Source organism: Falco biarmicus, chromosome 2 (genome assembly GCF_023638135.1).
Source record: "Falco biarmicus isolate bFalBia1 chromosome 2, bFalBia1.pri, whole genome shotgun sequence".
NCBI classification, from domain to species: domain Eukaryota; kingdom Metazoa; phylum Chordata; class Aves; order Falconiformes; family Falconidae; genus Falco; species Falco biarmicus.
In genome coordinates this window covers 70832462-70855654 of record NC_079289.1, presented here as the reverse complement: position 1 = coordinate 70855654, position 23193 = coordinate 70832462, and the positions used below count along the sequence as shown (strand labels likewise).

Genomic DNA, 23193 nt, shown 5'->3' with positions numbered 1-23193 from the left:
TATGGTATATCGGGGTAATCTAGTATCAGAAGTGTTACGCATAAGTGTTTATGAACTTAGTCAAACACATCTTGAGGTATTTGAAAGATACTCGTAAGTATTTTTAGGCTAACTGCATGGATGATTATTAGTTGTATTAATAAGGCTATTTGTTACAAATGTTTGATTGAAATGCCAGTCATGGCAGTAATGGATGGAGTTCTTTTGGGTTTTTTTAAAGTTATAAATAATATAACTTACTTCAAACTTCCATACTTTCCATATAAAAAGTTCTAATGTGCTTTACTTTGGTTTCAGGTTTACACCTGATTTCACTGCTTCCAGAGTCATACGTGAATTAAAATTCATCACTGCAGGAGGCTCTGAATTTGTATTTGTCTTGAATGCATCCCTTCCATATCACATGTTGGCAACATGTGCAGAAGCGCTACCCAGGCCCAACTGGGAACTGGCACTGTATATAATCATCTCAGGAATAATGAGGTAGTGTGGATGCGTGTGTTCTTACCAGTATATGTGCGCAAACTACCCCTGCTTGAATATAGGTTACAGAGAAGTATATGTGTATTCAGGCTATAATTGGTGTAAAATTAAATGGGGTGAGGTCTAAAGGGACAAAAAAATTAATAAACGCTCATATGGATTGAGTGTGAACAGTTTAAGGCTGAGAAGTACTGACTTTCTGCTCAAATTGAGGATAAAAAAATATACTTCTTGCTTGGGCCTATTTCCTTAAGTGAGTTGCATACTCCTGTTAACCCTGGTAAAGTATAGGGTTTTTTTCAATAAATAATTGAGCCAAACTTGAATCAAATTAGGTATTAAAGCACTGCTGACCATGAATTCCCATAGAAATTTAAGCATCCTCCTGGAGTATTGTGCTTTAGAGAGATATGAGGCAGTGACTGTAATGAGCTTAGCAGATGCCTTGGATGAATTTAACTTTGCTGCCACTTGTATGTGACAGACAACTGGTGATACTAATAATGGGATTTCTGAGAACTGAAGAGTATTGTTTGCAACACTGCACACTCGGAGGTTATGTAGTAGCATATTAATACACTTTTTTCTCAGCAAACAGATGTGTGTTAGCTATGACTGTTTAAAATAGGCGTTGAAAATTGCACTGCATTGTCCTAGTCTTAACTTCTACCTATCTTTATTTATTTGAAATCTGAGGTTATAAACAATGTGTCCCTGCCCACCTCTTCGTGGTGAGATACTTTTCCCCACTGCTTTTACCCAGAGAAAACCCTAGCATAGAAACTTCTCAGTATAGATTGTTACTTATCAGTAACAACACATGCTTAATGTTAAGCTTGTATCGCAGTGAGAGATGGAGTGCTGCTCTAGATGCCTGTGATGAAAAAGTGCTTTTTCTGTGTGCTGCAAATCCAAAGCACTATCACAGATTTGTAATATTCCTCCTTTTTTTTTTTTTTTTTTTTTTTTTGTTTCATTTTAAGACACTGGCTTTTCCATTTTGTAGTACTATGTTTTGTAAATGTTCGGTTAGGCTGCCTTTCCTTCTAGGCATTGATAAAAGAAATTGAGAAGATAAAGTTACAGCCTGCTGCTTTTTTTATTATTTTTTAATTATTATTTTTCAGCACTTTCCTAAGTAATGCAGTGTTGCTTAGGAAACTATTTTCCTGACTAACAGGAAAATTATTGTTACTTAGGAAACTTTGTTTCCTCACTAACACTGTGTTACTTAGGAAAGTGCTGAGTGAGTACTTACGTGGCTTTCTTCTGTATATTTGCTAGAAATTTGTAAGATTAGTTTCACTTTATTTTATTGACAGAGTGAATAATGGTTGGCAGCTCAGGGGTGTAGTTTGCTCAGATAAATCTGAGTGTCCTGTATTTATTAGTTAGACTTTACAAAAATACAAAATCCGAATCCTTTCCCTCACTATTTTTCCTACAAGTACAAAACATACTTCTTAGCAGCAAACTAGAGAAGAGTGCTAATGTGACCATTTCATAATACTCCAAGGATCCTGCGCATAGACAGCCTCTAACTCCTGTAGGTGTTTGCTAGTTGCCACTAAAACAATACTTCCTTGTTGCTGCAAAGCTATCCTTAATTTCTAGGAACAAACAAGCCCAAGAGTTTGCCTAGTCTCTATTCTTAATTTGATAAGATGGTGTTTATTGTTACCTTCCCTGAAACACTATTGTTTTGGATTGTTACCATACTTGTGGCTCCAAATTTTGAAGTTCAACTTGATAGGATATGTAAAAACACAACAAAGGAGCTAGTCCTTTTTGTGAAGAACTTACCAACTGGGCATATGTGTGCTCCCAGGTGAAATCACGAGGGGAAAGAGGGATGTACCAAGGTCATGGGTGTCTAGACTGTGTTACTCCCTGCTGTCTGGTGGTCCTCACACTAATTTGTCTTGCAATTTAAATGACATGAACACTTCAGGCTAGTTACTTTTTTCAATAATAATTTTTTTAAAAAGCAAAAAAAAATCACCACTGCTCCCACCACCACCACCATACCAAAACCAGAAAATGCAATTAAAAAGACCACAAAACAAGATTTGTTCTGTTTTTCACTTAAAATCTGGTATTCATTTATCAAAGCACTGAAGTTGGCTTATGTGGAGGGAGTTGAGTCCTTACCCAGAGAGTGGCAGAGAAGCCCTCAGGGTGACCTTTTGCTGCAGCCTGCCCTGTCCGACCTCTGTGGAACCCAGCACTGATACCGCGAGGGGAGTGCTGTGGCACCCAGGGAGGGACAGTGCCACCCAGCCCACCAAAGCCCTGGGCACTCCATCCCAAGTTTGTGTAGCGCCGTGGTGGTAGAGATGTGATGCTCTTGTTGGTATTGTTCCTGTGAAACCTTCCAATACATCACAGATTAAAATTAACAAGTGAAGGAGATTATTCTTACATCCCAAAGTGGCGCCCAAGGCAAGGACTACTCTTGAGTAACAGTTTGTGTAAGCTTGTCTGAAAAATTCCCCTATTTCCTTAACTTTTCTGTTGCTTGTTAATGTTTTGGATGAAAATTATCTTTTCTACCTGCTGCCATCTGGTTGTGCATGTAGAATCCTTCTTAATCCCCAGGGCAGGGAAAAAACACTGATAACCAGCTATCAACAGCTGGCTTGGTCTCCAGAGTTTCTTGTATTTTTGGTAATAGTTAAAATTTGAAATAGGATATCTAGACTAGATTCTTTTAGCTAAAATTAAGCAAGAGGTATCTCATCCTTTTGTGTGAATTGATGCTGGTTTTCAAAACATTTGGCTTAAAAGAACTGGCAGTCAGAACGGGAGAGAACAGAAACTGAAGTTGCTAATTTAACGTTCTTTTCACATAAACTTTCTAGGGTAATAGGCAAGGCAAGCTTTAGTCATCGCCATTGTGTCTCCTCCCTCTGAAACCCCCACCTGTTAGAAGATGAAATCTGTAGCAGTGTGATGGAGGTCTCTGCAGTGGTTTTATTGCTTCATTCAAAAATATAGTTCACTGCAGTGCGTTATGTAAGTGGAGAACTCCCAAACACGGTATTGCAGCAGATGCAGTTAGTTGTAAAACTTGAAATAATGCTCTTAAATTTTACTTCTCTGAGCAGCAGTAAAATTCTCTGCACAGGGTCTCTGCTTTTGAAATGAAATTGCACCAACGAGCTGTGAGAGCTGCTGACCACTTGGATGCCATTTTAGTATCTTAATTATATTTCCTCTTTTACTTTTGAATTAATATTCTTGGCAACTGCGTGTCAGACTTGCATCTAGCTTCCATTCTCGGGGTTAGTGCCATGTATATCATGCTAGACTTGTGTGGTTCATGTTTCTATCCGACAGAGTTGTGGTTTGGATGCAATTTTCAGCTTTTCAGTACAAGATACAAACTTTTTTTCATGTGTGATTAGATTCATTAACCATAAAATGTTCCAAATTAAGAAATACTTAGATGACTGCCTCTCTTCTCTGTAGTGTACTCTTCCTCTTGGTAATTGGAACAGCCTATCTAGAAGCTCAAGGAATATGGGAACCATTTCGGAGACGCTTGTCCTTTGAGGCCTCAAACGCTCCTTTCGATATGGGAAGGCCACTTGATCTCAGGAGAATAGTTGGAATTTCATCTGATGGAAAGTACGTATACATTTGGGGGGTTCGTGAGATGTTTTCATCTTTTTTTCCTCTTTAGTTATAAGGCCAGTAAGAAAGTAATACTGCTCTTTAGAACAGGTGAATGAATAAAGATCCTTCCATTTACTTATAAAAAAGATGGCTTCAGTAAAAAGTTGGATTTTTGTGATTGTGAGGAATATGCATCTTTTGGAAAGAAAGAAAAAAACCAACCAAAACCAAACCCTGTCAAGTTTCCTGTTACTATTCTTGAAAATGAAAGGTATGGACTGCAGAAAAATTGCAGGCCAGAAGTTCCTCCCTTTGGTGTCTTAAGTTAAAAAAAGATCTTCTCCTTTCAGTGTTTCCTCCAAGTACGTTGACTCATTTTACTGTGTTTTTGTTCATACGTATAGCAGGCAAGTGAGCAGGAAACGGTAAAGGCTACTGACTTGTCAAACAAGTTTTCGGCTCTTTTGTTGGTTATACACCAAGAACCAGTGTAGTTCAGGGTTTCTTTTGGACATAGTGGTGGGTTTTTTTCATGTGGAAGATGGAAACATTGTAAAGTATATGACAACACTTTTTGTTCTTCCAGTTTGAATGCGCTTGGATCAGATTCAAATCAGAGTTCATCCAGAGGGATCTATGGAGCAGGCAGTTCGTCTTCACGATCCAGTGCAGGGAATCATAAACAATGCAGTGCAACAGCACACCTTCACAGCAATAGAAATGCACCTGATGTTGAAAACATCAAATCCAAAAACAGTTCCAGCATACCTAATAGGACTTCAGCACAAGCGGCTTCCATGCAGTCAGTGAACAGAGCGGGCCCCTTCCCCTTGGATTCAGGTGCCGCGGCTCAGAGTCATGCCGCGGGCAGAAAAGCCAAGGGGATGAGGCAGAGCCAGCAGCCGACGCAGCAGCAGCAGCCGCCAGCTTTGGCAGAGCAGCCCCTCCAGCAACCCCCAGCATCCGGGCCCCAGCAGCAAGAGCAACAGACTGAAAGTGCTTTGCCACAGCTACCGCTGCTCAGCCCACCTCATGGCGAGTGTGCCAGCAGCAGAAGGCACAGCTCAGAGGATTCAGATCTCACTGGGCTCATAGAAACTATGGAAAAAGACTTTGACCACCCAGAATCCCCTTCCCCAGATGTGTTTACAGAGCAGCCCCCATCTCCACTAGCAAAAAACAAAGGTAATACAATTCTGCTTTTTTTTTTTTTTTTTTTTAACAGGATGATTCATTATGTAAGCCAAGAACAAGATTTAATCAACTGTAAAGGTCATGTTTTCATAGCACGGAACGTGATAGCTTCTCAGCTGTTCCCTGCCCTGCTGTATGGGCCTGTGTCTTGAACACTTCCTTTATTTCATGGCACTGAAGTTCTCTGTGCAGTGCTAGGTTGTAATTCTTAATGCAAAAGTTCTGGAACATTTTGATATAAGCAAGCGTGGATATTTAGACATCTGACCCTCTGAAGAGGAGACATGCTTTTGGTTGCTACTCCTTTGTCTTTGGGTTAGCATCCCTCCCTCCCACCTCCATCATCTGTGCTTGGGACTGCGGGTTGAGGAAAGGAAAAGGGAGCTGTCCTGGTGTATTATGGAAACCGGGACAGGGAGAAAGGCAGGAGGGAATGAGAGAGAGAGAGATGGGTAAATCCCTGTGGTATTGTTTGGGAATGGAATTCTTCATGCCCAGACTTGCAGTTCTTGAAAATCCTTGATGTCAGGTGGTCAGCAAATTAATATGACACCTGTGTTTATAAGTTGCATTCATCTTTGCATGAGCTTAGAGCTGAGTTTGAATTGTTTATGCACCTTCTCAATTGTCTAATGCTTGAAAGAACGTACTGATTTTTGTAGATTAGATGCATTCAGACTTTTAACATTGTGTCATTTATTTTCCTTCTTAAAAATGCTTTCTCAGAGTATAACTTCTAATCATGCTGTTTGTATTAGCCATTTCAGTTGTGTCCCAGAGTTATGTGGTTATAAATGTAATGTTTTATTTCTAAGTCATTTTTTTCACTTTTTTCTAACAATGCTATTGTACAGAAATGGTACTGATACTTGTTGCTTATTTGAGAGGAAGTTAAGAAAATGAATGATGGGAGGGCACATAAACCCTGAAGCACCTGTATGATCACACTCCACCAAAGAGGAAAGCTTCACTCTTTTAAGTAGTGACGAGCAGAAAGTTTTTAATTAGTTCAGAGTGGATGTGGTGATGTATCTGGACTTTCCAAGTGGAGACTCTGAAGTGATGAGAGCTTTTGGGATCCTGCTGAAATACACTACTTTTTCTGGGCTGTTCTTTTTCAGTTTAGACAAGGGGCTGTGGGTGGGGGAATTAATCTTTAAGAGAGTTATTACCAGTTTGTCAGGTATTCATTCCATGAAAGCTAAATGGTACTTAGCAAATGACATGGCTGTAGGTGAGTTTCATGGGCAGCATCTGTGTTAGCAAGTAGTGTGGTATTGGAGCTCTGGAAAGCAAAATGCCTGGTAGCGAGGGTACGATGTCCTCATGGGGCATGTCCAAGTGGATTTATGGTGGTAAATCAGCTCCTGTACTGAATGCCTGAAAGGGCTGGGACCACTTCTGGAGTGCATCTCCCATCTGTAGTTCAACCTAAACCCAAACCAGCTCTTCCACTCAGGTACTGCCGCGCAGCGTGGCTGCTGCACGGCAGGGAGAGACCACTGAGCTTGGTTTCAAAAGCCTATTCCTGATCCAAATGATGTGGTGTACCTATGGTAACATTTTTGTACCTATAGCAGTTTCTAGCAGTCTGTGTGTTGGGAACTTGTCTTAGCAAATAGTTGCTTCTAAGTGTTGATTACATTTTTCAGCTATATTTAAATAATTTTCTTGAGATGGGTGCTTCTATTGATTTGTCTATCCAATGATAAATTACTTAGCCCTTAATCACTTACATGGGTTCCATTTTTTGGCATTACTTTCCTGTTTTTTCACTTTCTTCTGATTACAAATTCATTCAGATAAATTTACTTTTTTCCTCCTGTTACGGAGGCTTTGCATCATCTGTGCTTTGACATGGTATATGGAATATTTAAACATACTCTGTATTGCAAAATCTATTATGAATGTTACATTTTGCAATCCAGATAGTTCTATTGACCTCTTCATTGTCTTAGATCAATGAGTCAGATGTATGCATGTAGACTTCTTTTTTAAAGACTTGTAGACAAGTTTTAGAAAAAACCCCAACATTATAAGCTGTAACTTGGCTCATAAAAGCTCAATGCATCAAATAAAACTTGCCCGTTTCCATTGCCCTCTTTAAAAATGTAAAACCATAGAGGAAGTTCCGTTATCTGTCTGGATCTACATACACACGCTGGTATTTTCTTTAGATAAATAGCTACAGCTAGTCACAGACTTGTGCAGAAGCAGCAGCTTCTGGGCTGAAGCTGGTGGTCCCAGCATCCTGGGCAGGGTTCCCGTCTTTATAGTCTTCTCTTTCAGCTTGCTAATACTTGGGCCCTAGCAGACTGCTGTGGAGGCTGTATTAGATTTTTGTTAAGCAGCTGCTTTATGTTACATTGTTATGTCATGATAACATTTTATGTAGATTTTTCTAGTGATGAATATTAAACTGTTTGGCAGTCCTGAACGTAGACTAAGTGTGAAGCAAGTCTTAGAACGAAGCCTTCTGAGGCAAGAGCAGAATACCCCCAATAAGCCGAAAGCCAACCTTCAGAAAATTTGTGTACAAAGATCTACTTCTATTTACACTTTCATTTGCATTCACGCTAAAAAGAATATTATCTCTGATTTTGTTGTTCTTGATACTGAAAACATTGCTAATAAGCCTAAAAAACCCCAAACCGTTTGAAGGCACGGCCCTTTAATATGTATCTGGCATTTGCCAAAACACTGAAGGCAAAATTATGATTTGGTACAAACTTTACCTGAGGGATGTTTTGCCAAATGAAATACAACAGCTATCGTTTTGCTTCCAGACTTAATTCCAACTTGTGCGGGTACAAATCCCAGAAGAGGCTGAATCCACGTAGCGCAGGTTGAGCCTTTACTTGAGTGAACCTTTAAGTCCATCCTGGAAGCTGTGCGCAGGCACTGTGTGGCTTAGAAGTGAGAATGCTTAGTCTGAAGGGCAGTGTCGAAGATCTGACTGGTAAAGGCATATATTACATCTAATGAAAGACATAAGAATATGCAAATGCTGTCATCCTGTAAGAGAATAACAAGAGGTCATGGTAAGATGATGGTGACTCCACATACACACATGCATAGTTTCTCTGTATTGATGCTTTTTTTGATAACTTTTTTACTCCCCAGGAGCTAATCCTGCCTATTTTGCAAGCCAGGGCCTTGGACTTTGGACTGTAGCCTTTGGACTACATTATGCTACATTTTGGTTAGCCTATAGAAATTGCAGGAAAAACATAATCCATTGTTGAAGTAGCATTATTTATTTATGTGTGGATTGCTGTAAGAAAATTTATTAAAAATCCCCTGGAGTGTTTTAACACATTGTTTTTCTGTAACACTGTGTCAAGCCAAACTATTTTACAGTCAGCTTAGTCTCTTAGAATAGTCTACTCTGAAAGAATAAAATATTTGAAGAGGAGAAATTATACTTGGGTGTGAATTTTTCAGGTTTTTGGGGGTGTTTGGTTTTTTATATCTCTGCTAGACATATACTATTAGTGATTTTTCTTACTGCAAGTTACTGTTGGTTTTTTTTTTTAACAGACAAACATGCTAATAATTTCTGTTCTTCATTTGTTCGGACGATAAAGCTTGTACCAACTTCTGAAGCTCATGTTTAAATCTAGTCTTACATGAACTGTCAAATTGGATTCTAAGGAATGCCAGGATCCAAGCAGAGAAGAATCATAGGTAGCCAGGTGCCCACTGTCTACAGAGAAGCAGTGGAGGTAGGGGATCAGGAGCATAAATCCAAAAGCGGAGATCAGGATTCTTCGGGATTGATTCTGTTGCTCACATTTGATGTGAAGTGGCTGTAAACGGTTGGTATATCAGACAACAAACTTCACAGGCTTAATCATGCGAGTTAGCCTCCAAAATGAAGTGAGCTAGCCCATCTCCAAGTACTGCTGCTGAGAATCTGAAGCATCCTTATCTCCCTAGGGAAAGGGAAAACACTTCAGCGCAAGGCTAAGCCACAGAAGAAGCGGGAAGAAAAGGACAGAAGAGGGAAAGGAAAACAACAGGAGGATGAACTGAAAGATTCCTTGGCAGATGATGACAGTTCTTCAACCACAACTGAAACCTCCAACCCAGATACAGAACCACTTCTCAAAGAGGTACGGCACTGCTCATGAAAGGAGTCTCTTGTGTAGCTAGTGTGTCACCTGTTAGAGTAGGAATGCAGCCTCTTCCCCCCACCCCACCCCCAGCTTTCATATAATACCTAGCAAAGGAAGACTGTTAATTAAAAAACATCTTTTCCATTCCTTGTCTTCACTTCTCTATAAAATGTGCTCCTCTGTGAGTGTGAACGTGCTTGAGTCATACAGTGTCAGGACTGACAGTGACTGGCTGTGGCTTGAACTGGCCAGGTGTTGTCAGCAGCCCTGTGGTAATGGCCTCGCCAGCTCCTAGCCTGTTAGTTTTGCAGAATAAAACACCAGAGTATGGACACTAATTTTACTCGATAATTAAGGTATATGCTAAAACCATTCATGTCATCAGTTACAAAGGGTCAGTTTACTGGTGGTGACTCGTCAGCAGGTAGTTAAATTACCTTTGACAATTCCCCCACCTTTCTTTTACTCATTTGGCTTACATGCTTCTAGGTAATAAACTAAAGCTCTAACAATTTGGTAGTGGTCAGGTTGCCATATTTTGTCCTGAAGCATGTGCTAGGGAACCAAAAAAAGCAAAGGTAATCGCAAGGAGATGAAAACCAAGCCTAAATTTTGACATGTCTTAAATTTGAACTTTGGAAAAAAGATAGGGATTCTAGGTGGGGGAAGAAAGAAATCAATGTAATATATTTTAAAAGCAGCAGTTTAGTAAGTTTCCATTTGAAAATCACCTTTGATTTTTCAGGATGGCTATTTGACAGTATACTTGGATTCAGAAAGTATTAGAAGCGTGGTTAAAAAAAATATAAACTGAGTGGTGAAGTTGCTCATATTCTTTGCTTTGTTGAAGAGTGTTTTAGACAGCCTGCACTGTGTACGACAGATGCAGTATAGGTCTCAGTACAGAGCTAGCATCTTCTGAAGTAGAATTGGAGACTGTGTTTGCAAACATCAGATCTGCTTGATGCATGTTAGTATTTCAATTTCTACTCTTCCAAATAGGAAAAAATAGATACCATGCTTTATAGGTATACTCATTAAGTAGTGAAAATAGACCTTCTATGCTGCAAAAACGCTCGTGTTTTCAAATAGCATTTTTTCCTCAGCCCTATTTAGACTATGTATGTTGTGATGCAAGAGGGACTTTACTTTTCATTAATATTAACGTGTTATTATAATGTCTTTTATAGGAGCCTGAAAAACAAAAGGGAAAAGTTATACCAGAAAAACCTGAAAATGAAACAGTCCAAGTAAAACAGAAAACTAAAAAACTGCTAGCAAGTATCAAGAAAGAAATCCCTGTAGATGTGAAAAGCAGGTATGTGTAACAAAGGCTCTTTAGCAGGGAAGGCTTTGTGCTTGAAGGGAAGGTGGGTTGATAAAAGTCTGTGTATTTGGCTGTTGTGGCTGCCAGTCTGGCTAATGCCAACAGCAGATACCTTTAAGCAGCTTTCTCTTCCTTCCTGTTGTCAGGGAGTGCCTGAAGTGTGTAAATAATAAATTATTTGATAGGAAATACAGCTAAATCCAGAGAAGAAAAATCAGTTAAGCAATGTTAAGCATTTTGTAACAGGTATCACATACACAAAATAGGGTTAATGTTTCTACAGGGGTTTCTAGTGGCTGTGCAGTAAGCCAGCGCTAACATGAGTGCCTTTAGTTGCCCTTGGTGAAGTGACAGCCATGTAATTTCCTTTTTTTGTATCGCAGAGTAAGATCAGAGTCTTGGATATGTTATTAAAGGAGGCTGCTGCTGCTGGCAGTCCCTTTCCCTTACTGGCAGGTGGTTGATTGCAGATGATAGAAAGGGGAAAAATGAAGAACCTACTATATCTGGTTCATTCTGAAATAGTATTCCAAAATTCTGAAGTCAGATCAGTATCCAAGTGCCACAAAAGTAAACTACTGGACCGAGGCATTGTATATTTGCTTGTGTTTTCCCTGTTGCTGTAATTAATACTGGACTAACTGGATAAGTAACTAGTATAAATTAATTTTCTTCACAGTATTTCTGAAAACACTGCCTGGCAAAGTCTCCTCCGTAGTGTATTTATTCTTACATTAACTACTTGCCCTTATCATATAAATCACAAGTTCACTACATGTGACAATATTCAAAGGCCCCATGAGAGCTGGTTTGGAATTCTTCTGCACAAAATGGATAAAATAGTTCTTCCCAAGAAAGTTTGAGACATGTAATCAAATAGCTTGAAAAAAAGAACAATATATGGCCAAAGGGTTTTTGTGGTGGGTTTGAATAGTTTTATGCCATCAACTAAAAGATGATCCTGTACATTCAGGGCAATAGCATATCAGGAGCATGTGATCTAACAGGAGTGTGTGGGGACAGACTGCCCGTTGCCATCTCTTGTTGCCTGTATATAATCAAGCAGGTTTTGTAATCCTGGAGCTCCAGGATGAAAGTTTCTCCTGGAAGGTAAGCGAGCACTAATAAATGTGTGGGGCAGTATGGGTAGAAAATGAGCTAGGGCTAGGAAGGGTGGAGTTGCATATAGGAGAAATACAAAACTCTGCTTATGTCTAGCTTGGAAGATGAGCACAAGTTTGACATAAGGAAGCTGCAGGAGACCAGTCTTTTCCAAGACCGTATGGCGCACATATACGTACATGTATAAAATAAAAATAAAAAATCTTCTCTTCAGCACTTCAGAGAGCTTAAAAATAAGTGGATCTCTGTTTTCATTTAGTTCCTTGGAATTGTCTTATACTCCCCCGCTGGAAAACAAGCAGCGTAAAGCCTTTCCATCCAAGATGTCTACACAGCACCTCTTGACGAATGGGTCTAAATCAAGAAACCTCCCCAAAATGAGAGGTAGTGTGAGGCTATATTTTATGAATACCTTGGGAGTTTTATTCAGCTGTTTGTAACCCCTCTTGAGTGTTTTGTTCTAAGTCTGGTGTGCGAAGAAAGCTGCTCAGTTTACTATCCACAGACTGGCTTTTCTTCTTTTGTTTTCATAGGTCCGAACAGTAAGTTAATGGAGAGCAGGCCATCAGTATTAGCAAAATTTCTCCCCAGTGGTTCTGGACAGGAGCTAGGAAACACCAGCAGCTCAGAAGGGGAAAAGGATTCTCCACCACCGGAGTGGGACTCTGTGCCTCTTCACAAAGCTGGCAGCTGTAAGTAATCACTACAAGACAACAGAATTAGTCATCTGGAATGCGTATCTATAGGTAGGCTTGGTCTGTTTGCGGGTCTTCCTCTTTTTTTTTTTTTTTTTTTTTTTAAATTGCATAGTTGTGTTCCCATTTTCTGCTGTAGGCCTGATATTGATAGCATCTGGTACAATTTGGGAGGTTTGAAAACCACGTGGGCAGAACATGGGCTGTTCTGCAGTTCTTCAGAGATGAACAGGATTCAGAAACTGCCGGGGAAATTGAGGAAATGAGAATTATCACTCGAAAACAAAATGTATTTTTACAGCAGAAGAAGTTTTGCTTGGTCAAGTCTGCTGCAGCCAAAGTTGAAACTAATTAAATGATTTGTCCTTGAGAAGGAACAATGAAAATGCCTTAATGCAGCGGTTAGCGTGGGACACTATTATAAGCCTTTTGGTTGCATTGTAAGTCCCTTGTGTGGGAACCGAATCACCTTCCTCTTGGTTGCATGTGAACATAAAGTCATCCTTCTCCATGGCGCTCACTTATCTTCTGTACAGATCAGTTTATCTTGGTGCTTTTATTGCAGTATGGTCTCTCTGAAAATAGGTGGTAAACCTGAGTGACGATGGGTGGGGGTAGAGAAGGAGCTATTTCTTCGATCACTTTGATCACTTCGATCACAGCCTTTGTCATAATTCTTCTCTTTGAACAGAAGGGATAGCAGAAGGTGGGGAAGCCTCTGTTGCAATGTAAATACTACAGGAAGATGTGTCGTATTTCTCTTTGTAGCTACGGACAACCTTTATAAACTCTCTCTGCAAACCCTGAACGCAGATGCTTTCCTGAAACAGCGACAGCCCTCGCCAACACCCGCCTCTCCATCTCCTCCTCCTCCTCCTCCCGCATTGTTTGCATTTGGGCCACGAGGAGGCACTTACAGCAGCATTGTGAACAGCAGCTGCAGCAGGTGAGTCCAGACCAGTACCTCCTACTGATTTCCCGAGCACAGGACGCCTGTTGAACCCATGTGCTTCACACAGTGCATCTCCCTTTTCTCAGAGCCATTTCCTCTTCCCATGGGAACTGTTTTTGCAGATAACACTGTGCATATCTTACCACTCTATCTATATTTTTCTGGGGTTTCTTACAACTTGGTAGATTGGAAAAATGTACAATTACATGAACTGTTGAACTGTTGTTAACATTTTCATGAATGCTATCTTAAGTTGCTGCTGTTTTTTATCAAACTGCTGAAGTCCAAAACCTTACTTTTTTTTTTTTACTTTTTTTTTTTTCAAGTGAAACGAAAAGCAAGCAGCCTAACGGTACTAAGCATAAGCTGGCAAAGGCAGCTTCTCTTCCAGGCAGGAATGGTAACCCCACTTTTGCTGCTGTAGCTGCAGGTTATGACAAGAGCCCAGGTACTAGAACCAGTTTGGAGTTCTAAATATTTCTGAATATTTCCTGAATGTTCTGTTTCATTATTTTTTATTTTACTTGGTTTATGCATACATACGTCTGGGTTTTTTTCTTGCAGGTGGCAGTGGTTTACCAAAGGTTTCTCCAAGCAAGACAGATGTTTCCAGCAATATCAGCATTTCCCACACAGTTGTTGACAGTGATGGCTCTGACAGGTAATTTTTATATTCTCTAGGCAAATACCTAGGCCCCTAGAAAAGAAGATTGTAAGCTGTTAATGACATTTTGAAGCTAGTGACAGAATTAATTCTATTTACTTTTTTTCCCACTTTTTTCACTTTTTTTTTTTATTTGTTTGTTTGTTAAACTGTTTGTTAAAGTCTGGGCACAGCATCTCTTACCTTGCAAAAAAAATTTAGAACTTATGAGTGACTCAAAAGTAGAGAGAAGGATGTTCTGGATTTGATGGGGACTTTCCCCACTTCATTCCAAGTAACTCAACCATCTTGTGTTCCCCAGGCATCCAAGTATGAGCAATTAGCTTGGCTTTTCCAGTATTGAGTGAGGAGTGTGTACCAAGGCCACTTGAAATAGTTTACAGGCGCAATATCTTGCTGTGCAGCAATGTCTTTCTCTCCCGGTTTTGACAGAGACCAGAACTACCACTGGGCTTTGAGTTACAAGTTGGAGCAGAATATAGTTGCACTCAGTCATGTTCTCCAAGGCATGCTGTCTTTTCTGTTGTATCTTGGCAGTGCCTATCTCAGGTGTAAAAAGTAGTGAGTGTTTGGTAACCTTTCTAGAATAGGAGAGAGACTTGAATTCAAGTTTCAGTATGCAAAGGGATTGCTTTTCTAAGCAAGGTTTGTGGGTGGGGTTTTAGTTTGGTTTTGTAAATTGTTATCGCTGGTGCCAGTGAACTCATCTGTATTTTCAAGAAACTTGCCCAGAACCTAGAGTGTGAGCATTTGTATCCCTTCTGAGTGGCTCTATAAATTTTCTCTGCTTGTCAAAAAAAACAGCGCTATGGCTTGGACTCTGTGAGTTTTATGAAAAACTGATCAAAACAGCTACTTTCAGTTTGTGTTGAAGCTCAGTTTACAGATTAAAAAGCATTGTCTATAGCAGTGTGTTTGCTCCAAGGTGGTTATATACACAGGAAAATGGTATTTCACTGAAATCTTTTGTTAAAACAAAAATAAGCTGATTTGCTAACTCTTGATCATGATTAAATATATCTATAGTTAAATATATATGCACACACACATTTGTACATACACATTTGTATATAGAGCGGAAGTTAATATTGTCGGTAGTACTGTGTTAATGAGTTGTTACGTTGCTTTCCCATTACTCCATAATACTTAGTTCGGGTTTGTGGAGTCCTATCAGCAATCCCAGCAGTCCCGACTTCACGCCTCTCAACTCATTCTCTGCATTTGGACATTCTCTTAACTTAACTGGAGGTGAGTTTTTGTTTTCAAATATTTTTCTGTATTCAAATACAGGTAAAGAAATGCTGTGTCTCCATTCCACTGGTCTATCTGCAGACAGTGTTACCATCCCTGTCCCCAAAAAGAATGACTGTATAGGAAAGCATGTTAAAAATTTGGTGGTGAATAAGTTCTGTGTTTCAGCCCAGAGAGAGTTAGTGGAAACTTTTAGAGTGTTGTTTGGGCTAGAAATACTCATTTTTGAAGTTCCTCTGTTTCAGTAAAATTACTTTATACTTGTTTTTTCCTTAACCTTCCTCCCCCCCTCCCTCCCCCTGAAGCTTTGCTGTAGGTCTCAAAAGCCTGCCACTACACCTGTAGTTTCCTGAACACTTCACGCCTGCATAAAACCACTGCACTGTAAATGAGGCAGTGGCCCATCTCTCATGTTGATTTCCTCTAGTGTTTGTTTAGCTGCATTATGAAGCGATGCATACCAAACCCAGCAATTCATTCCTGCATTTAAATATTTAGGTAAACTTTCCATAAGTGACTACTGGGCCTTGATGCAGGCAGACTATAGTGCAGAGCATGGATGCTCTGTGTACTGACAGATTTGTGTACCGTGTTAAGGGGGGTGTGGTATTTTTTAAGGTGTCTGCAAAAGGTGATAAGCAAAGCAAACTTTGTAGGTGGCATTTGCAAAATGGATTGTACGTCTACTGAAAAAAAATGCTGTCTACTGAAAAAATTGTTTGTCTACTGGAAAATGTGGGGGGTCTGCAATCAATAGCAGCTGCTGTTCTGGGGTTCTTTCATCTTCACTGGCAGCACTTGGCACCAGTAGCTCTGAGGGATGGCAGTAAGGTGCCCGGGATCAGTTCTGTGTGCAGGGACCAGGCAAACCACAAGTGCTGGTGCAGCCCTTTCCATCTCGGAGCCAGGATGGTGGGGTCTGGGCTGGGACATAGCCAGTGCTGCCTCCCGTACCAGGAGTTCCCTGGAAGGGAGTGCTGCAAGGCAAATGAGTGCTGAGGTTATGAGAGGCTCCTTCAGCCTGGGCACTTACTCCACCCGCAGTTAACTTGTTCCGAAGAGGTGTCAGGACCCTCAGTATTGCGGTACTTCTGCCTGGTTCCCCGAGTGCTTTCGGGTCAATGGTACCATGAACCACAAATCCCATAGGCTGATACTGAATCATACACTTTGCAAGCATAGAACTTTCTTCCCACCACCCCCAACCATGGTTCTAACTCTAGCTGCTGTCTGATGGAGGGAATGTGAGATGAGATCTGTGCTACTGTGTGACCTTTTCTAAATCTCAATTAACGCGCTGCAGCAGGACCTGCTAGAAAAATGTGGGAAATAACTGTGAAGAGTATTAGTCTGCTGTGATTCTTGGAAAACGAGGAAGAGTGATGTACTCAGTTTTCTTTCATTTTATTTTTAGAGGTTTTTAGCAAACTTGGTTTAGCTCGATCTGCTTATGGGCAGGATGTTCAGAGGAACTGGAGTGAATTCAACAATGTTCCATCATCCATCTGGGATCCTTCAGCTACAGATTCTGTACCCTCCTGGCCAACAAGCTCGAGTTCCCCAACTCATACAACTGCAGTAAGTATTCAATCCAAGTACAGCATTTTATTACTGTTACCAACCTGTTCTTTATCTGCCATCTAATTTAATTTTGAGAATTTTTAAATTTGGGTGAAAAAAAAAATCAACTGAAGAATAAAGGGAAGTTAAATGTATTCATCTTTCTGTGTAGTTCAGTTGACCTGGCTGTTGGACTGAGGGTGATTAGCCTGCTCCCTTGCAGATGATGAATCCATGTAAATGGCTTCACATAAAAGTATCTCTCATGAGAGCATCTTGCAGTACCTACAAAACAAAAAGTGTGTTCCATTCCCACGTGCGTCAGGACTGTAGAAAGAGCTTCTGTGCCATGGCTGGACACTGCCTCTGTCACTTCCAGTTTGATGGACAGTTGCAAAATAGCCAATATGGTAACTTTCAGCCTTTGATTCTGCTTCCTGAATCCAGTGTTGCACCTACTTGTAAATTAACAAAAGGTAAAAAAACCCCTTATCTAAAAGGCCGCAAATGTATTCTTTCCAGCCTAGACAAAACACTAAAGAACTGAGCATAAGGTGAAGCCTTTAAACAGACTACTAATTTTGATAGAGTTCTTGACTGTACCCAAAGAAGAAAAAACATCTTTTACCCAGATTGTAGCACTGCACTCTCATACTTGTGCCTCTCTCTGTCAGAATAAAACTTACACCACAACAGCTGTCTTCAGTGCCAGCTGAAATCGTTCTTCATCTTGTCTTCTAAAAATGTTTTTGTAGTGAGTAAGAGGCAGTGTTTACTTCACCTGGTAGCAGTTCAGATGGAGTGGGGGAAGGCGAGGGGCAGGGGAAGCTGAAGAAGGTCACACAGCTTCTTATAGACACACACTCACTGATCTTGCCCTTGTCATGTGGTTGCAACTGTAGCTATAACTCACTAAAACTATGTAAGGAGAAATTTTTGCTTTTTGGTCACACAGAGGGCAGATTTCTCAGTGTTTGATAGAAGGAGGGATTGAGGACAACCAGAACAATCTCTCTAGCTCCTATTTCCTGGCCATTCCTGAAAAATATTTGGAAATGTGTTTCAGGAGGCATCAAGACGGAGGCCAGACCAATGGCATAGAAGAATTGTCAGTCTCTCCCTTCAAATACTTCAATTTTGGGGGAGAGGATGGTGGTGAACACAAAGCATTTTAGCTTATTCAAGGGGAAGATGAGTTAATAAACAAGAAGCAACAGACAGAAAACATTCAAAGCCTTTTTCATGATAGTGATCTTTTCCAAGTGCTTGTGGTGAGCCAGAACAGGAAAATTTGGCTGTTTCTGTTAAGAGCAAGGAGGTTCAGTAAGTGCTAGGTAAGAGAGCAGGTACCAGGCCAGGGCCCAGTCCTTCTTTCTGGCACAAGAGCCAAAGCTGTTCTCACAAACAGTGCTTATATAGCAGCTTCTGGTTACCCTCTTTTCTAGGAAGGTTTGTGGGGAATTGTTTTTGATCATCCTCCTTCCTTATTCTTCTTGCTTTTTCATTTTATGCACAATTCTGCTTCTATACTAAAGACTGAGTCCCATCTCCCCTCAGGCCTTGCTGCACTGCTGGTGGTACTTCCTAAGTTACTTTCTAACCACAGCCCCGTACTCCTCTTTCCTCCATCTCCCTCCCTGCATGTAGTTCTGTCTGCCAGCCACTTCGTTCCTCCCTCCACCAGCCCTGAAAAGGAGTAGCAGTCTAGTCTAAGGTACTCTGCTCTGCCGTTCCTTTCCTGGTTGCTTCTACTTTATGAGCAATTACCTTTCCATCAGGTTCTCCCAAACACTTCTGGGACACGTAGGAGTAGTTTCTAGCTGTTACCTGCAGCAGAAAATAGGGAGGACTTTTAGTGTATTAGGGTTGGTGTTTGAGCAGCAGAGTGAGCATTTCCTGCTGTATACTTAGTAGTCTAACACTTGTATAGCTTAAATATAACCACTACAGTTATGTAACAGTAATAAACTGTGACCCTAGTTTGGCTCAACATCTCAGTGACATTGGAGAGTCCTAATGACGTTGGCCCAGTTAACCCCTGAGTATGCTCCACACTCCTGTCCAGCCCTCAGCATCAAATTCTGTGAGGAGCCGTTGGTAGTGTGTCAGTGTGCAACCAATTTCAGGTATGATTAGACTGAGCATAGCTTCTTCATTCCAGGGGAGAAAATGAAAACCTGAAACGAAGGCATTTTCAGAGTCTACCTTGTTTACTTTTCTCTAAAGAGATTTTTATTTCAATCTTCAGATGCAGAGTGCACTGATACTGGTTAACCTTTAGCGTGTGTTATTTGAGGGCAGAGATCTTGGGAAGGGATGCCCTGTGTCCACCCAGTAAATCCAAACATAAGGATGTTTGTACCTTACAGCACTTACTCAACAAGCCCACTGCCTTTTGGATGTATCAAGTTTACTGTATATTTGCAAATTGAATTTACAGCCTATGTACATTAAATCTGTTGGCGCTGAGGTATGTAGCGCGTTAAGCCTACATGTAGCAGGGTCTGTGCTAATATTAGCATGAAAGTTATGCTAACCTTTCTCATCTCCATCTTTGGCTGCTTCCGGATATCACTTTCCACTGCACCATGGGTTAGATTCCTCTGCTTGTTGCTTGCTACTGTTTGGACTTTAATGAAACAGTTGACAAAATCTGGGCCTTGTTCATTTCTGCATGTGCTCTCTAGGCTTGCTGTACCTGTCCTATGCATCCCCAAGGCATCTGTGGCATGTGTTGCAGTACACCGGCATCTGCTCCATGACAGATGGCCAGATCTCCAGTCCCCTCTCCCTTCATCCGGAGAAATTCTGGATGGCGGGGGGTGGGGAAGGAGGGGGAAGTATATGCTAGGAATATGGGGATGTACAGTGGGGCTGAACGCAGGTAGGTTCGTCCAAAATGTACTATTTGTAACAGATACTCTGAATAGAAGGAGATAAGTTTGCAAACGGCCAAAAAAGGGTGAAGGCATAAACTTTGCTGCTACCTTCCATTACAACTTGAATTTTGTTGTTTTGTCAAGACTTGAACCATGTTTATCTGTCTCATTCTAACTAGTTGAATTAAGCTTGAGCTTTTTGGCCCTTGTGTGTTAAAGCTTGAATACTAGTAGTGCTCAAATTAGTAGTGTTATGGGGATGTATAAGCTCAAACAAAATCAGCTTACAAGCCTATAACGTAATTGCACTCTGCAGCCTGTCCGGTGACAGTTAGTAGTGTGGTTCTCCTGGGCAAGCTTCTAGTAAAGGGGAGTTCAAAACTCCATGTTGCAGTGAAGATGGAAGGGGTTCCACAGCAGGCTTGCTGCTTCTTAGATACTTTTCTTTCGGGGGGGCTGTAAACATGGTGAAAATAGAGGTTTACTGAACTGCTGCTTACCTGGTTCTATCTTTACTACAGTCGATCCTTGGCAACCCAAGCGGCCTGTGGTCCACCACTCCATTCAGCAGTTCCATTTGGTCAAGTAATCTCAACAGTGGCCTTCCCTTCACCACTCCGACAAACACGTTGTCAGGCATTGATCTCATGGGTAGTGAAAACTCCTCTGCTGCTCCTCCTCCGCCCGCTGCTGCCACTGTTGCCAATCCTGCTGAGGACATGGGACAGACCTACAATCCTTGGAGAATCTGGAGCCCAACAATTGGAAGAAGAAGTTCAGATCCTTGGTCTAATTCACACTATCCTCATGAAAACTGAAGTTAAGCGAAAGGAAAGAACTCTTATCCAGGTCATGAGACAATTCTGAATACAAATTTTTGAAACATCATTTTCAGGCTGTTGCTGGTCATTGCTTCCCTCTCCCCTGCCCCCGCCAGTCATGCTTTCATCACTCGCTCCTTTTTAAAGTCTGTCCTGCAATATGGTAGTGTGAGATTGCAGATAAGCTTGAAAAAGTCTGGGTGTGGTCACAAATCCCAACTACAGCTGAAGCCTGTAAATCTGAACAATTTCTCTGGTTTCATATTTTACCATCTGCCACCTTTACTTAGGAAACAATTTGAACTATAAAATGGCCCTGGCATGCAATACTTTTGTGAAAAGTACCGGTTTGGGTTTTTAAATTTTTTCCAGTATTATCCTCCAAGTTCTAATTTAAAAGCAAAGGGCACTTTGTGCTAAAATGCAGAGTATTTTTTTAAAATGAGGCTCTCTTTGTTAACACAGGTTCTAAGAATGTAAAAAAGAAAAAAAACCAACAAAACCAACACAAAACCTTAAGAGCAAAATGGCTGAATGTAAGAGCATTCTGTTGAGACTGTAATACACTTTCTGTGCTGTTTGTACATTTGTAAACCTGAATGCGTTTTTAAGTTGAACTGAAATGCACACAGCCAAGACTTGTGGAAAAACAAGATACCTTGTGCATTTCTTACGGATACAACTTTGGGTTGTACTTTAAAATAAATACTGCTTTTTTCAAGATCTGTCTGCTGTAGTTCTGTGCTCTTGGTGTTTTCTGAACTTGTGTGTGCATGAATCCACTTGGTGGTGGTAGCCTTCAGGCCAAAAGCTACTGCACATAGGGCCTCTATTAACAGAAGTTTCACTGCAAATGAAACCTGGCTTCTCAACCGTGTGGGTTTGTGCAGCAGTGGAGAATTAGAAATTGTTTTCAGGGTCACACAGTGCCACCCACTCAAATTTGCTGGATAGAGAAATGCTGGAAAAATGTCTGTACTGTTTAAGTTTCCAAGTATCGGGCATAGAAGCAGCTGCTTCTGTTGATGCTACGCCCATACCTTTGTAACACTGTTCTTGTATAGGTCTGAACAAGAACTCTACTATGTATAGATACAATTTATCTGTCCCTTTAAGGTGCCTCTTTCCCTTCATTAACAGTAAGGCAAGCCCCAGTGACTACATATAGAACTGAACCCTTCCATTACAAGGAAGCATTAAAAGGCACTAGCAACATAAATTTACTTGTAACTCAGTGGTGCTGCTTAAAACTCACAGCAGTGCATCTTCATCAGAATCCATATTAAAAGTGTAAGAACTCTATATTTTAGTTAAAACCTTTATGCTACAAGGAATATTGTATGTGAAAAAATGTGAGGGTTAAATAAATAATTAGGACTAATTGAGTATTCCTCCAGCTTGCATTACATAAAATCTCTACAAGTGTCCGATTGCTGTCTTCTTGCTGCCACCAGCAGCAGCTTGAAGATACAGATCGCTGAAATAGAAACCTGCTGGAACTCCTTTGTTCTTAGAATTTGGGTACTTCTAGAACCATGCAAGGTCATGAAATGCTCAGCTTGGATTTGTATGCAGTTTCCTGAGTAACTGGGCAAACAAGTCTTTTACTGCATGCAAAATAAAGAATAAGTAGCTAAGCTACTGACATGCCAGGGCCTGCTTCTCTGTAAATGGAACTTGGGAAGGTAACCAGCAGTAACTTCAAGGTGAAAGGAGCCGCTTAAGGTAATGTGCCACCTTTTTCTTAGCAGGTGTTTATATTGGAATTGATTCCACGGAGGATAGAAGCAGAAATGAATTCTGAGACACGAATAGTCCTCAGTGGTTTAAACAGTTGTGAGGACAGAAAAACTTTTCTCCTTTAAAAACATTTCCCTTTGAAAAGACAAGGCAACAAAGAATTTAGACTTTTTTTTTTTCCCAAAAATGTGAGCCATTCCCTTGTGTCAATTCAAATAACCTCTGCTGCCTTTAGAATATTCTCATTTCTTGCTGAGTTCTTAAAAGGTCTTTCAAGAAGAAACTCTTTGAGTTTCTTCTTGAGCACCTATTAAATATTACTTAAGTTCCAAGGGTGAGACAACCTGAACTATCAAGGTCTTTGATAGAGTCGTCAGTTTCCTAAGAGGAAAAAGCATGCCCCCCCCCCCCCCGCCCCAAGATGTAGAAGGAAAACATCCTAGGCCTAAAGACTTCCTGTTTCTGAGTATCATTCATTCCTTCCTTCTCTCTACTCCAAAGTTATTCTGGAGCCCACCTTCACTCTGTTCTGCCTAGTTAAAGAAAGCAAAAGAGCTGCCTTAAAAAGAAGTGCTAATTGTAATTGACAGAATTTAGGTGAAATAAAATCTGGGCAACAGTTACGTATTTCTAAAGAAACTTCTGTATAGTAAGCACGTCTACAACACAGGTTTTGCTGCCTTCTCCCTGAGGTGTCCACTTGCCAGCTTTTATGGTATAGTCACTCTTTACATGCATTGAAATTGCTGAAAACTGGGGGCGGGGGCAG

At 40.7% G+C, this 23193-nt stretch overlaps 1 protein-coding gene across 1 annotated transcript in view; it reads left to right on the top strand.

Moving 5' to 3' along the window:
* Positions 1 to 21405, top strand: part of TMEM131 (transmembrane protein 131) — a 103308-nt gene extending 81903 nt beyond the window's left edge. Inside the window, exons 29-41 of the mRNA XM_056327476.1 lie at positions 298 to 483; positions 3955 to 4113; positions 4688 to 5286; positions 9235 to 9410; positions 10604 to 10731; positions 12122 to 12246; positions 12396 to 12554; positions 13326 to 13503; positions 13836 to 13957; positions 14074 to 14170; positions 15324 to 15421; positions 16839 to 17002; positions 20385 to 21405. Coding sequence (XP_056183451.1) covers positions 298 to 483; positions 3955 to 4113; positions 4688 to 5286; positions 9235 to 9410; positions 10604 to 10731; positions 12122 to 12246; positions 12396 to 12554; positions 13326 to 13503; positions 13836 to 13957; positions 14074 to 14170; positions 15324 to 15421; positions 16839 to 17002; positions 20385 to 20681 — 2488 coding nt within the window. The 3' untranslated portion in view covers positions 20682 to 21405. The remainder of the gene's footprint in view (positions 1 to 297; positions 484 to 3954; positions 4114 to 4687; positions 5287 to 9234; positions 9411 to 10603; positions 10732 to 12121; positions 12247 to 12395; positions 12555 to 13325; positions 13504 to 13835; positions 13958 to 14073; positions 14171 to 15323; positions 15422 to 16838; positions 17003 to 20384) is intronic.
* Positions 21406 to 23193: the final 1788 nt, after the last annotated feature.